The following is a 14,153-nucleotide window of genomic DNA, read 5'->3' on the forward strand; positions in this document are numbered from 1 at the left end:
CTTTGGGTACGCCGTGCGAGATCGAGATCCCCGATTCAACTACGTACTTGCTACCTCCACCTACCAGGTATCACTAACTGTCTACTAAGTACCCAAGTCCAGATTGCACTGGACGCATCCTTACTGATTGGTACAACAGGGTCTCCCCATGGAGGTTCCTTGCAGCGTTATCAAGCAAGCAAGTCACCTTACCGACCGCGCAGAATGAGGAAGCCTTGTCGTCATGAGATCGCATCAACAGCCACTCCTGCAACCTACTTATCTTCAACAATTAAGTACCTAATTACCTGAAAATATTCTGATTGATTCTTATTATCATCACAGAAGGGGATAAGGCGAGACTGCGACTAGTACTAGTAAGAAGGAGACGCACACCCTCACCCTCACTGTCCTGCCCCAAACCAGATAGTCGCAATTAGGATCATCCTCCGCTTGGGGGGTTTGCGATGGGCGAATGGCGGCTCCTCTGCCGCGCAGGTGTCCAGCAGCGCCGACTGATTGGTGGCGGCTCCAGACGCACTTGAGACGATGGCAGCCGTCATTGACCTACCATCTATCTTGGCCTGGCCCCCTAATTCCAAGCTAGCAGTTCCTCCAAACAGTAGTAATATACTATACTGTGTAGTAGGATACTCCCCAGTCCAGTCGGTAGGTACGCAGCGGGGAAACTACTAAACTAACGGTGCTCCATAGCGGTATGTAGTTCTATTCTAGATGATGTGATCGTGCCATACTTCGCGCGTGGGGTCCATGGATGGTCAATACTCCTTCCCCGTAGCCTTGGGCATCCCGGAATTAGTTCACCCCGTCTATTGACCCTGGCTCCCCTTAGATAAGGGCGGACCCATTATTGGTGGCAGTCTAATGGTCACTGAAAAGTTGGTCAAGTGATAGTGCCTCAAGGCAAGCAAACTATAAGATGACGGGGAGTAACTCCTGAAGAGCGCTATCAATCACCACGCTATCACATTACCCACCCCCCAATATCCCACTCGGTGAAGAAAGATACATCCCAACTTGATTAGGTACCAAGCAGTCTCAGATCTGGGAAGATCCTTCGTCTGGATATGGCAAAGGCGCTTTTGAAATATAAGAAAGAAGCACTACTCTGGTGGAACCAAAGAATGAAATAGCTCGTTTAGCAGCTAACAACAATTAAAATCATCGTCCCGTATAGATACATTCGTTAATTGGTAACGCCCGGGCCGGTGTAGCCCGTGTCTGGCAGGTAGAGGTGTCGCTGGGCGCCCCGAGACGTCAGCACCACCAGTCGGATTACACCACCGGAACTGCCATCCCACTTGATTGCTTCTTGCAGTGCTCCGCGGACGAAGTTGATGCCTTCCTCCTCTGTCATGTTCTCCCTCCAGTGAGCATCACAGTAGCCATAGATATAGGTTGATCCAGATCCGCCGATAGAGAACGGTTGCTTGTGAAGAGACCCGCCCAACGGTATCGAATACACCTGACCTCCGTGCTTCGGGTCGTATCCGGCGATGATGATACCGGCACTGTGATTGATTGGTCAACAAAGATTGCTCGGTCCAGGCTGATCCGGTTGTGTGCCTACCTTAGCATGTCCTTGTTCTCGTAACATAGCTCTTGGAACAGCGATGCGGCGACCTGAGTACTCGGCGCCTCGTTGTTGGTGATCGAGTACATGTTGAGGTGATAGGACACAATATCTGCCACAGCCTGAGTGTCCGCGGCGGACCCTGATCGACAGCACCAGATTGTGTCATGGACCTGCGTCAACTTGTCGGTGACTCGATTGGCGATGTAAGCTCCGGTTGTCGTCCGACTGTCGGCACCCAATATAACACCATCCTTGAAGTTGATAGCCATGCTGTATTTCGTCAACATATGGAATAGTTGTTGCATCGGAGGCTGACTGAAACTCACATCGACGTTCCTAGGCTGTACAGATGAGTTAGTGACCGTTCATGCAAGTCTCATTGAGTAAGTCAGGACATACTTTACTTCTCCGCTCTTCAAGTGGTTCATGTCAACATGAATGCCATCTGCAATAACTAATTAGCTCCTGCTCCGACACATCATGAACTCACAGCACGAGACCACTAACCCTCGCCGAGCATCCCCGTCATACCGTGACCGACCATGATGACTGATTGAAAATTGACAGAAAAGATGGATAGTTCCTGTCTATGTAAAGCTACTCCACCGAGAGAAAGAGGGTATGATGGTAATGAAGAGCTGATGGGAAGCAAACGTTAAGTGCAGTGTGATTGATGGCTAGAGAGGTGGTTATGAGCTCTGACGGAGCTCTCCAGGCAGGTGAACGCGTTACGTTGGCAGCTGGAGCTGAATCCGCCGGGCGGTGAGAGACAGCCACGTTCCTACTGGGCGGTTCCTCTTCCCCCCGCAAGCCTCCTGAACGACTTCCCCCAGCCATAGAAAGCAGCCCCCGATGAAACAAACCGACGCATTATCTCCCGCTCCAGGCTGCAGGGTATCTCGCCGGATCGTGACCCTCACCACTTGAGTTTCCCCCTTCCTGCATCTTCCAGCGCCCGACCGTCAATCCAAGCATTTTCACCGTCTCCGTTCCAGCCGCACCGCTCTTATCTTCCGCGACACTGCCTGATTAGCCAGTCTACTACCATGTCGGAGTCGCCGCCCCCACCGTCATGGAGTATCGCTGGCATGGCCAACAGTGCCGTGCAATTCTTGCGATTGCCAGTTCTGGCGTCTTCCGGTTTGGCTGTAGTAGCCAGCGGTCTTTTGTACTTCAAACAGAAGTTCGTAACCTGTCTTCACAGACGTCCTTGGAGAATATCTCAGTGATGTGCCGTTAGACGCTGACCCCTTTTGCAGTGAGCTCATCTATCCTCGCAATGTTCCCGTGGATGCGCGCACGAATGTCCCCAAGCCCCAACAGTTTGGAATCACAGACTACGAAGACCTTCAAATTCCGACCCCCGACGGAGAGTCGTTACATGCCCTGTTCATCCGCCCTTCGCGCAAACGTATAGGCCAGAATATCACCGTGTTGATGTTCCATGGAAATGCCGGAAACATCGGGCATCGCATTCCCATCGCAAAGGTCCTACAAGATGTCCTAGGTTGTAACGTCTTGATGCTGGAATACCGTGGTTATGGTCTGTCAACGGGCACACCGGACGAGACGGGCTTGAAAGTCGATGCTCAGACGGGGCTAGAATATATCCAACAGCGACCGGAAACTAGAGACAGCAAAATTGTGGTGTATGGACAGAGCTTGGGTGGAGCCGTGGCGATCAACTTAGTTGCCAACAATCAAGGCAATGGTGCGATCGCTGGTTTAATCCTTGAGAACACATTCTTGAGCATTCGCAAACTGATTCCTACGTATGTTCCTAACCATATGACCGATTACCGACCAAGGCGATGCTATCTACGTCTTCCTAAGCAGGGAAGTGCTGACTTGGTTTATAGGGTCTTCCCTCCTGCTCGTTACCTTGCCCGTTTCTGCCACCAGTACTGGACCAGCGAGGACATCCTGCCGAAGATTACACAGGTCCCAATTCTCTTCCTGAGTGGGCTGAAGGACGAGATAGTCCCGTGAGTGCCCTCAGGATTGTTGTACAAGCCGAGTCCCAGCACGTCACTAACATGCAGCTTATGATCAGGCCATCCAACATGACTCAGCTCTTTGCTATCTGCAAATCTGACCGCAAGGTTTGGCGTACACTTCCAAATGGAGGACACAACGACAGTGTGGCCGAGCCAGGCTACTTCGAGCATATCCTCTCCTTTGTGAGGGAGGAAGTCCTCGCGGACGGCCAATAAATCGGCCGCCCAGATGGCATTCTAGGCAGCTCCACCACGAACTTCAGCCATTGACGTGAATCCATTTCCATCTCTCGGATCGCTCTGATGACACTGATGTTTTCCTGGATGCTGTGCTTTCACCAACTGCCAACGAACTAATGACCGCTTTCGAACCTTTGCTCCTTCTCACAATACCTCATCCTGCAAAGACTATTCATCCGCAGTCGTGTCTAGGGAGAGGTTCTTTTTGCAGTGCTCTTCACGTGTGGCTGTTGTTGCATGATGAAGTTCTGTGCTCCTTATTTACCCAGTTTAATTTGCCCTTGGCACTTCCCCCCAAACAGTCCGTCTGTTGTGGTTCCTAATTCAGACCCTTTAATTGTCCCCGCAGCATTGGTATCAACACTGTACCCATATCAATCATGTTTCGACAGCAACTTGCCTGTTCTTTGTCAATGCTCCCTGCGTGGAGTCTACCATTTTCTCTTGTCTTATGATTTTCATGCTCATGGCGTTACTGACTCTGGCTTTTGTCTCATTATTTCTGCGCTGCTTCTGAAGTCAGGCGGTGTCTGGCTTGTCTCTCATCTGGCTGCATTGGCTGAATGCACTCATGGATTTATGTGTTGAGCATCTACGCGTTCGCACTAGAGAAAGACCTAACAGCCATGATCGTCCATCTAATAAAGATTTCAGCTAGTCTAATGAACCAGTCATGGTAAAACAACAATTTCGCGATCCCGGGGAGTTGCTCGTACTGTGTAATGTGTTGTGGCTTTGTACTCCGTAGCAGCTGTAGACATGCCAGTTGACTGCATAGAGAACATAAATGACTCAGCAACATAGTGGCGCTGCACAAGGCACGGCCCCACGTGGATAATCGCCGAGCGGAAACGTCGAAGTCAAGCCATCAATTAATGGCTCATGCCATCATGCAAAGTTCAATAGTCATCCCACCCGTTCGTGGCTGGCAACCCCCAGCTTCCTAATTCTTTCCTTCTCGTACTCGCTGCCGTTGCTTCACTGTATCTATTTCGTTTGTTCCACGTTAATTCGTCTGTCGTTCCTTCTCTCGTTGAAACAGGACACGAGTCCTCTAAACCCCCGTACCAAGCATACCCTAGACGGGCCACTTGGCGATCTGGCCCGCGATTGACAGCATTGATTTGCGATATCCCTGAAACCCACCACTTTCGTACCCACCATGGCGAACCGTCAGATTACTCGACGCATTCTCATCAGTGCCGCGATTGCCATCTTTCTGCTCTTTGTTTTCTTTATCCGACCTGAAGGACCACCGAGTCCCGCGATCCGTGCACCCGGTCACCTGGAGAAGTCTACGCAGGCCGTGGTCTCGAAAGATGACCTCACCAAGGGCGAGGTTGTGATGCCCCGGCTGGGGAATGCAACCGCAAAGTAGGCTAAAGCCAAATTCTATCTTGCATTCTTGACGTTTACTGATTGTTCAACACCAATCGCAGAGCCGAATTGGGTCGTGCGACATGGAAGTACTTCCATACTATGCTAGCTCGATACCCCGAGGACCCGACAGAGGAGCAGCAGGAAACCCTTCGTTCCTTCATCTACCTTTTTGCGCGACTCTATCCATGGTACCTACCAACACTGCTTTCTCTCGCTGCACTGGTTGTGGTTGCTGACTACTTAATCAGTGGGGAGTGCGCTTCTCACTTCCAGGGTCATCTGAAGAAGTACCCGCCGCAAGTTTCCTCGCGCAATGCGGCTGCAGGATGGGGCTGCTTTATTCACAACGAAGTCAATACCATGCTCGAAAAGCCGATCTTCGACTGCAATAATATTGGAGACTTCTACGACTGCGGCTGCGCCGAGGATGAGGAGGGCGAGGGTGCCGAAACCCTGAAAGATAAAAAGAGTCAGAGCGCTGCTCGAGACGAGGTTGATAGCGTTGAGGCGATTTCTCCTGTCGAAATATCCAGGGAACCGTTAGTTACTTCCTTTGTTTACCATGGGGGCGAAGATACTGATCAGACGATCTAGGACTACGCGGGGTTGAACAGGACCGCCGAATTTTGATATCTAATCGATGCACCTGGTTGCGTTTATACCCAGTACTCGTTCTTGTATGCTCCACCAGCGCAGGATCGCTGGGTGCATGGGGCCAGGATCAGTACATTAGCGTATGATTTCTACAGCCACACTCATTCAAGTTCCGCATTTATCGTCCAGACTTTGTACTTTGCATGTGAATATCATCTGCCCTGTAAGCACCCGGACTTCCCGGAAGGGGCCTTCGCTTCTCACACAGCCATTGTGGGAGGATAACAGGAATTCTGCAGTCACACAACGGTAAATGAAGCTCCCAGCAGGTTCTCAGCAGATGCGAGCAAGCGATGGCCGGGGCGGCCGGTAAGGTTGCGGAGGTATGCGGCATCGCGCGCATGACTGCAGAGCTGCATCTGACTGGCGCGGCTGACCAAGACTAACGTAGCCTGTTGCTGAACATAACAAGGCACGGTGAATTGCCTCGCTCCGCTACAGCAAGTCTCTGAATGGACAACTACCCAGTCTGCGATATAGTTGAGTAGTATTATCGACACCACACTGGAAGCGTCAGCGACAAGGCTGAAACCCGTCTTCAAATAGATGAAACACTCAGCCATCAGATGGCTCGATTCGCGCGCGGCCCGGGTCACAAAAATAGAAATAGGATGTCGTTAAGCTAGCGCCATCGCTGAAGCGAGTCCGGGCTGTCAACCAAAGGGTGGCTTGCACCGAAAGTCTAATCAACTGTAGACTGTCGATCTCACCCACTCCAAGCCTATGGAACAGGGAAGTATTATTGTGCCTAGATAGCTGGTGACGGGCTCGTATCGGGTTCTCTCCCGCACCATCTGTAGGATCGTCTTTCTTTCGCACCCAGCGCTACACTAATCGACCCGGTGAGGGCGGGTGAAGCTGACTGGTGACTGGTTGATCCGCCCATCTTGCTGCACGGCGTCAGGTCTCCTGATGAGTCCGTGCTGATGTTCGGATGTGCAAGCGCTACACCCGTGGATCAGGTAGACCACGGGTCATCATGTCACCGTTTGCATGGAAATCCTGGGACTCGTCGACCGAAGGGCGCGTTTCAGGTCTGCGAGCCCAGGTCAAACTCAGCCCTGGAGGTCATGGTGGAAGACCGAGCATGAATAGGAGCCATATTGGATACGATGCGTCCAGTGAAGCCATCCTCTTAGCAGGTGGTATCGGCGGTAGGAAAGAGGCACAGATATTCTACTATCTTGTTTCCTTTGATTTGATTGCGGGGTTGGAGAGTCATGGCCTGATTCGTCAGGTACCAAATGCCTGGCACAAGGTTTGGAACAATCCCAAAGCAGTTAAGCGCCACCCAGAGTTAATTCTGGACTTTTTACTTTTCCGCCCTTTTTTTTTGCTCTTTTTCTTCTTTTTTTGGCGAGGGGAAAAGAAGGTAAAAGCAAAGCAGCGAGACGCAGCGGCGAGAGCAGGGAAGCTTTTTCTTGAAGGCGCCGAGTGCTTGGGATCCGGTCCGCATTTATTTATCTGACCTGCTTTGCTTATTTTGCTCGGGTTGTCCGACCATCCCTCGTATTTGTTTTGCGCCGCCAACAACAATAACAATCACCTTCACTACCACCATCCGGCGTCGGTTTGTGTTGGATTGGATTGGATTGGATTGGATCTCGTCGCGCAGGGATCCATTCGTCCCAAAAAATACTCCATCGCTTGGTCGGCTTATTCCCCGACAGGTTCAGTGCGGGTCCCGACAAACTAGCGCCCTTCTCAATTGCCTTCTTTTCTTCTTTTTCTTGCCTTGCGACTTTGAGTTCTCAATATATCGCTGCGGAAGTCCCGACTCGTGCAGACACTTGAATAGTACGCGCACTACATCGCCGGGTTAATCAATATGGTTTCCTTCTCATGCGAGGTGAGTTGTCCTTATCTCTCGTTTGTCACGAGCTGCTACCTGCGCGGGACTCTATTGGAAATCATGCTAACTCGCTGCCTCTTCTTAATCTCTAGGCTTGCGGTGATGTCCTCACCAAGAAGAAGCTTGATCCCCATCGCAACCAATGTCGCGGCGCCTCCTTCACCTGCATCGACTGCATGGTACACTTTTACGGAACTGAGTATCGGTCGCATACGGTATGGAACTTCTACCCCTCCGCTTATTCTTTCGCCGCGAACTATATACTTTGCGCTTCGTCCATCGGGTCGGAACTCTCTGCGCTATGTCTGATTTTTTGATTGGTGGATATCAGCGCTCGGGCTTTTGTTGGGAGAGTGCAGGCGCATCTCGTGAACAAGAATCGTGTGACTGACCTGTTTTCTACAGTCGTGTATGAGCGAGGCGCAAAAGTACCAGGGCGCACTCTACAGGGAGAAGCCTTCGAAGAACCAACGCAAGGCGCAACAGAACAATGGCAAGCAGAATCAGAAGCAAAACAACGCTCATGGTCACCGCGCCCCCTATGTCGAAGATGCGAATGACACCGACAACCCGCCTGCGGCTCCTACTCCCCCAATGGCTGAAAACGACAAGTCCCAGGGAGCCTCTACGCAGAACGGAGACAAGCAAGTCAATGTCTTTGACTACTTGGTGACAGAAAAGACCCCCAACGCGTCCAAGGTCTCTTTGGGCGGATCTAAAGAGCAGATGAAGATGGTCGCCAATGCTCCCTCCGTCTTCGAGCCCAGCAAATCTCTGACTCGCGCCGACACCGATGCGGAGGAAGAGAACAAGAACTACGATGTCGCCTACGAGGAGAATGGTTACTCCTACGGAGCTGGACCCATCAACCAGTCCGTGTACGACGGCAAAGCTCCGAACGCCTCCATGGAGTTCATGACTCCGGCACCAAAGAAAAAGAAGGATCGTTTGCGCGGCGAGGACAAAGTTAACGGCACGACCAGTGAGAAGAAGCGCAAGCGCCGCACCGATGATCACGACATGGATGAAGCCGACACACCCATGTTGGATGCGCCGTCCAGCGTTTTGAACAACCCGGGCACACCCATGCTGAAGCACTCAGGTCTGACCGGTGGCCTGGATCGGATGCTCCGCTCGCCGTCTCAGGACGGAGAAGATCACCCTCGTCGGCGTTATCAGGATCCCTCGTCACCCATTAAGCGTTCTCGTCGGGACGACAAGGACAGCAACGGTGATGGGCTTGGGATTTCGATCAAGAACCGCGCTGAACGTCTTGTGTCGTCGATGTTTGGCGGATCGTCGGTCTCAGGAAGCAGCGTGAACAGCCGCGAAACCTCCGGCAAGGCTACCCGGGCCAGCCGACGGGGGTCTCCAGACGAGGGTCGTTCCAAGAAGTTGCCCAAGGTTCGCAACGCCTCGAACGGCCAGGCCGAGTCTGATGTTAGCAAGAGCAAGCGTAAGAGCAGCGCTCAGACGGACGGTGATCGGCCCTCGCGCCGTCAGAAGCAGATCGAGCACACCGACTCTCGCCATAACGACGACGGCCGTGAAGTGGTGGTTTACCAGCAAAGCAGCGTCCCCGATGGCTTGCAGCGCCAGATGGCCACTCACTTCCTCTCATTGGTGACCAAGGGACCCGAAAGCACGCGTGGGTTCTCTGTGAACAAGGTTTTGAAGCGATTCCACCGCGATTTCACGGATGAATTCGACGACAGCGACCGTGGACGGGATCAAGGCCGCAGCCGTGCAGATCGGGAGCGCAGAGCCGATGACGAGAAAGAGCTGTGGCGGACTCTGCGCTTGAAGCAGAACGAACGGGGTGAAGTGGTGCTTTTCTTCTGATTTTGATGGGTAATACGAGCATGGCATGAGGGGCAAATGTTTCTTTTTCTTTCCTTCTGAAATCTATTGACTGCACTATGTTTTTCGTGCATAGCGATTGTGATGTGTGGATGGCTTTTTGAAGATTCACTTCGATATGTATATTGTCTTTCATTGATTCCCGATAATGTTTTGGCTGGCAATCAGTAGTATTTTCCCCCTGCATCAGGTCCTCGGATCTAGAATCTGTAGATTATGCGGTCCCACTATGAGTAATATGCGATACAGAATGACTCGATGGCGCAGCGCCTTCCAGCATGAGTCACTTGCTGATGGGCCCCTGCGTACAACCCTATTAGGTTTACTCCCTGAAATCGCCCGATGAATGCACAGTAGATAGTCCATTAGTAGAGTTAAAACCCACAAGCCTTCATTGGGTGGGACATGACCCGTTGAAAGCTGCCACCGTCCATCAAATCTTCATCTCGCCACCCGAACCACCTCCGAGCTCAGGAACAAACCGAACCACCACTGAATTCCATCCCTTCGATCGCTTTCTCTTTGCTTACACTTATCTGCTCGTTCAGCCTCTAAGGCTTTTCTTCTTCTTACTCTCATTTCCTTTGTTTTGCCCGGGTAGTTTGTCTACCATCGAGGAAGTGTTGTTGTATTCCCTCATTCTCGTCCTTTAATCAATTTTCTTTTTAGTCTGTTATTATCTGGATCGGCGGTTTATCGCCCATTAGCGCTGGTGCATGATTGCCCTTCCACCACCGCCACCGCAAACCTCTCACCCACTCTCAAGGACCCTGGAGACGGAGACCATGTCCGCTACTTCTACAGCTCCTGCTCCGGCACCCGTGGCTGTCGGAGCCTCCAATCCTGATTCCAATACCCCGCGCCCGAGACCCCCCAGACGCGGCAGAGGCCGTGGTGGCCGCGGGCGACAGACAGTGAACCAAGCTCAGGCTCAGACACAGACAGAAACGCAGACTCAGACAGCCCCAGACGCACCACCGCGCACTCAACCCCAGCCGCCTACGGACACCACCCCGAACGGAGATGCGCCACGTCCGCCCCGAGGACCGAGGGGAGGCAACAAGAGAGGAGGAAGAGGGGCAGGCGCGAGTCGTCGGCCACGCGGTGGCGATCAGGCTACACTCCCCGCTGGACGGATCTTTGGAGGAAGATTGACGAGACCGGAGCAGGAGCAGGATGGTCAAGCGATACCGGGTGGTGATGGGGTGGATGAGGCAGGGTTGAGAGCGGATGCGCCTGTGTTTGTTCCTGGTGCTGCACCGGCGCAGCAGCAGCAGTCAGGGGAAGAAATTCCCAAGGGTGCAGCGTCTGCGTCTGGTACTGGGAGAGGGAAGGGAAAGTCAAAGGCGAAGAATAACAACAACAATAGCGGTGGTAATATTCAGAAACAGCCTCGATCTCAGCCCCCGCCGCCTCCGGCGAAGGTTACGACGAAATCAACGGCGCCCGATATCGCCACCCGGATCCACGAGGATATTGCCCACAACCTGTACGAATGTCCGATTTGCACGAGTGAGCTGGGGAAAAGATCGCGTGTTTGGTCTTGCGGGCTCTGCTGGACAGTCTTCCATTTGAGCTGCGTGAAGAAGTGGTCAAGGAATGAGGGGGCGGCGGCTGCTCAGCGACAGGATGGTGAGAACGGGGAGAGTAGTGCGCCTCGTGCGTGGCGCTGTCCTGGTTGCAATCTGCCTCAGGAGGTGTTCCCTTCGACTTATACTTGCTGGTGTGAGAAGGAGGTGGATCCGCGCTCGTTTCCCGGCCTGCCGCCACATTCGTGTGGACAGACTTGCGCGAGGACGCGCAAAGGCTGTCCCCATCCGTGTGATGCGACTTGTCATGCTGGCCCTTGCGCGCCTTGTACAGCTATGGGGCCGACGCAGGATTGCTTTTGTGGAAGGAACTCATCGACGAAGCGTTGCCAAGATACGGATTATGAGAATGGTTGGAGCTGTGGCGAGATCTGTGGTGATTTGTTACCTTGTGGAGAGCATACTTGTCCCCGACCGTGTCATGAAGGCTTGTGTGGCTCTTGTGAAGAGAGGATCGAAGCACGGTGTTACTGTGGAAAGGTACAGACGGAGATGCTGTGCAGCTCGAAGGACGAGGAGTTGGATAGTGAATTGATGCGGGAAGACGACATTGAGGAGTGGACTGGCTGCTTTAGCTGTGGAGATGAGTGCAGTCGCCCCTTTGATTGTGGCGTTCATTTCTGCCAGAAGAGCTGCCATGCGCAAGATGCACATCCTGCTCACTGTCCGCGGTCTCCGGATGTGGTCTTTGACTGCCCTTGTGGAAAGACACCTCTGGACCAGATTGCTGGATATTCACCTCGCACGTCTTGCGAGGATCCGATCCCGAATTGCACGAAGGCGTGTGAAAAGCCGCTGGCCTGTGGACATCCATGCACCAAGGTCTGCCATACCGGTGCTTGTGGGCCCTGCTTCCAGAAGGTGCCCATCGAGTGCCGTTGTGGACGCAATACGTTCACAACAGTTTGTCCCCAGGGAGAGATGGAACCGCCGCAGTGCTTCCGCATCTGCAAGGCCGGCTTGCACTGTGGCCGTCATGCGTGCACTGAGCGATGCTGTCCCGGCGAGCAGAAAGCTATCGAGCGTCAGGCTATCCGCCGGAAGCTCAAATCCCATCTGCGACCTAGTGACGAGGACTTTGAGGCTGAGCATATCTGTACCCGGGTCTGTGGCCGTATGCTGAAATGCGGACGGCACACATGTCCGGAGATCTGTCACAAGGGGCCATGCAACACCTGCAGAGAGGCTATTTTCGAGGAGATCCCGTGTAACTGCGGTCGATCTATCTTGCATCCGCCTCTGCCCTGCGGGACAAAGCCCCCGGCATGCTCATTCCCTTGCGAGCGCCCCAAGCCGTGTGGCCATCCTCAGACGTCCCACAACTGCCATACCGACGACGAGAGTTGTCCTAAGTGTCCATACCTGACAGAAAAGACCTGCCTTTGCGGCAAGCGGGTTCTGAAGAATCAGCCCTGCTGGCTTGCTGACGCCCGCTGCGGCCAGGTCTGCGGCCAGCTGCTTAAATGTGGCTCCCACACCTGCCAGAAGCACTGTCACCGGCCCGGCGATTGCGAGGATGCAACGAAGCCCTGCCAGCAGGCATGCGGCAAGACAAAGACAATGTGTGGCCACCCCTGCACCGACCCATGCCATGCCCCTTACCCGTGCCCGGAGAAGACGCCCTGCAAGTCCATGATCACGGTAACATGTGACTGTGGACGACTTCGCCAGGAACGTCGCTGCAACGCAGCCAAGGCCGTTGTTTCCAAGGGCCAGCTCCAGCAGGCGCAGCGCGGCCCGGCCGTGACACCGCTATCATGCGACGATGAATGTGCTCGTCTTGAACGGAATCGGTCTCTCGCCTCCGCCTTAGGAGTCGACATTAACCCAACAACAACCCTCTCGCAATCCCTCACCTCCACGAACCTCCCTTACTCCGCCGAAACTCTCGACATCTACATCCAACTCTCCTCCTCCTACCCCCTCTCCACCCTGCAAACCATCGAATCCACCCTCCACACCTTAGCCACTACACCAACCGAGCGCTCCACGCGTTTCCAACCCGCCAAATCATCCCTCCGCGCCTTCACCCACTCCCTCGCAGCAGACTGGGGCTTTGCCAGCGAAAGCTTCGACCCGGAACCCCACCGCCACGTCTTCGTATTGAAATCCACCCTCTGGACCCCGCCCCTCTTCGGCACCGGCAATGGCACAGCCATTGGCATCGGCGGCATGAGCGTGGGCGACTGCGTTAAGCTGCGTGATCGCCAGCGCCTAAAGGAGCAAGAAGCGCAGCGTCTCGCCGCCGCGGAGGCCAAAGCTCAGCGCGAAGCGGCACGCGCACATAGCAACGGATCCAGCGAGGGCGGCTGGGCACAAGTGGCTGCCTCGAAGAGAAGCAATCCAGCTCTTGGTGCGGGACGGAGTTCTGCTCCCTCTCCTGCGTCTACTTCGGGTACGGTTACTCCAGCTGCTGCGGCGCCGTGGTCTAGCTCTACTATGTATGCTGCGCTGGATCGGGACGTCGGGGATACGGCGCTGCAGCAGCAGCAGCCTAAGAAGGAGAAGCTGGTGCTTCGATCGGGAGTGAAGGGGTCGAGGGGTCAGGGGTCGTCGGTGGAGAGAGAGAAGGAGGGTTCGGTTGGTGGGGATGGAGATGCTTAGTGCATGAACGCAAATGAAGGTGTGATGCTCTGTTCAGCATGCTCTCACAAACCTTGTTTAGGGGTTTAGTGTTGGGAATGGTTATGGTGTTGTAGTTTCTTTTTCATGATGAATGCCATTGTTGCAAAGTTTAGCGTGCATATATGGCGGCTGGGTAGTTTTCGTGCTACAAAAAACAAAAATGAATGCTGTAGTAAATAAAAACAATAACAAATAGGAAAAAGAGAGAAAAAAGATTATATAATGCTCAGGACAATCCTAATTCCCTTCGCATACGAATTAGAAATAAAACAATCAAATACAATCACCCCCATTGACTAGCACCCACGCCAATTGCTATCCCCGAGCACCAACATACCAATAAGACCAAACCATGAAGTGCTTACTTCTTCCTTAAACAT

General features: G+C 53.3%; 4 protein-coding genes across 4 annotated transcripts; 3 read left to right on the forward strand and 1 right to left on the reverse strand.

Annotated features, from left to right (window-relative positions):
- Positions 1–1,186: 1,186 nt before the first annotated feature.
- On the reverse strand, positions 1,187–1,845 carry An13g01210 (uncharacterized protein; the record flags this gene model as incomplete). The annotated part of the gene is made up of 2 exons (XM_001396223.3): positions 1,187–1,511; positions 1,571–1,845. 2 exons carry the CDS (start codon positions 1,843–1,845, stop codon positions 1,187–1,189), a joined length of 600 nt encoding a protein of 199 aa, XP_001396260.3.
- Positions 1,846–2,622: 777 nt separating this feature from the next.
- Positions 2,623–3,565, forward strand: An13g01220 (uncharacterized protein; the record flags this gene model as incomplete). Its single annotated transcript, XM_059743820.1, has 2 exons — positions 2,623–2,716; positions 2,781–3,565. The coding sequence occupies 2 exons, from the start codon at positions 2,623–2,625 to the stop codon at positions 3,563–3,565; spliced, it is 879 nt and encodes a 292-aa protein (XP_059602049.1).
- A 4,110-nt stretch (positions 3,566–7,675) lies between these two features.
- Positions 7,676–9,541, forward strand: An13g01230 (uncharacterized protein; the record flags this gene model as incomplete). The annotated part of the gene is made up of 3 exons (XM_001396225.3): positions 7,676–7,696; positions 7,792–7,914; positions 8,105–9,541. 3 exons carry the CDS (start codon positions 7,676–7,678, stop codon positions 9,539–9,541), a joined length of 1,581 nt encoding a protein of 526 aa, XP_001396262.1.
- Positions 9,542–10,275: 734 nt separating this feature from the next.
- An13g01240 (uncharacterized protein) lies at positions 10,276–13,752 on the forward strand (the record flags this gene model as incomplete). The annotated part of the gene is made up of 1 exon (XM_059743821.1): positions 10,276–13,752. The coding sequence occupies one exon, from the start codon at positions 10,276–10,278 to the stop codon at positions 13,750–13,752; it is 3,477 nt and encodes a 1,158-aa protein (XP_059602050.1).
- Positions 13,753–14,153: the final 401 nt, after the last annotated feature.

The sequence above is a fragment of the Aspergillus niger genome (genome assembly GCF_000002855.4).
Source record: "Aspergillus niger supercontig An13".
In the NCBI taxonomy this organism is placed as follows: Eukaryota; Fungi; Ascomycota; class Eurotiomycetes; order Eurotiales; family Aspergillaceae; genus Aspergillus; species Aspergillus niger.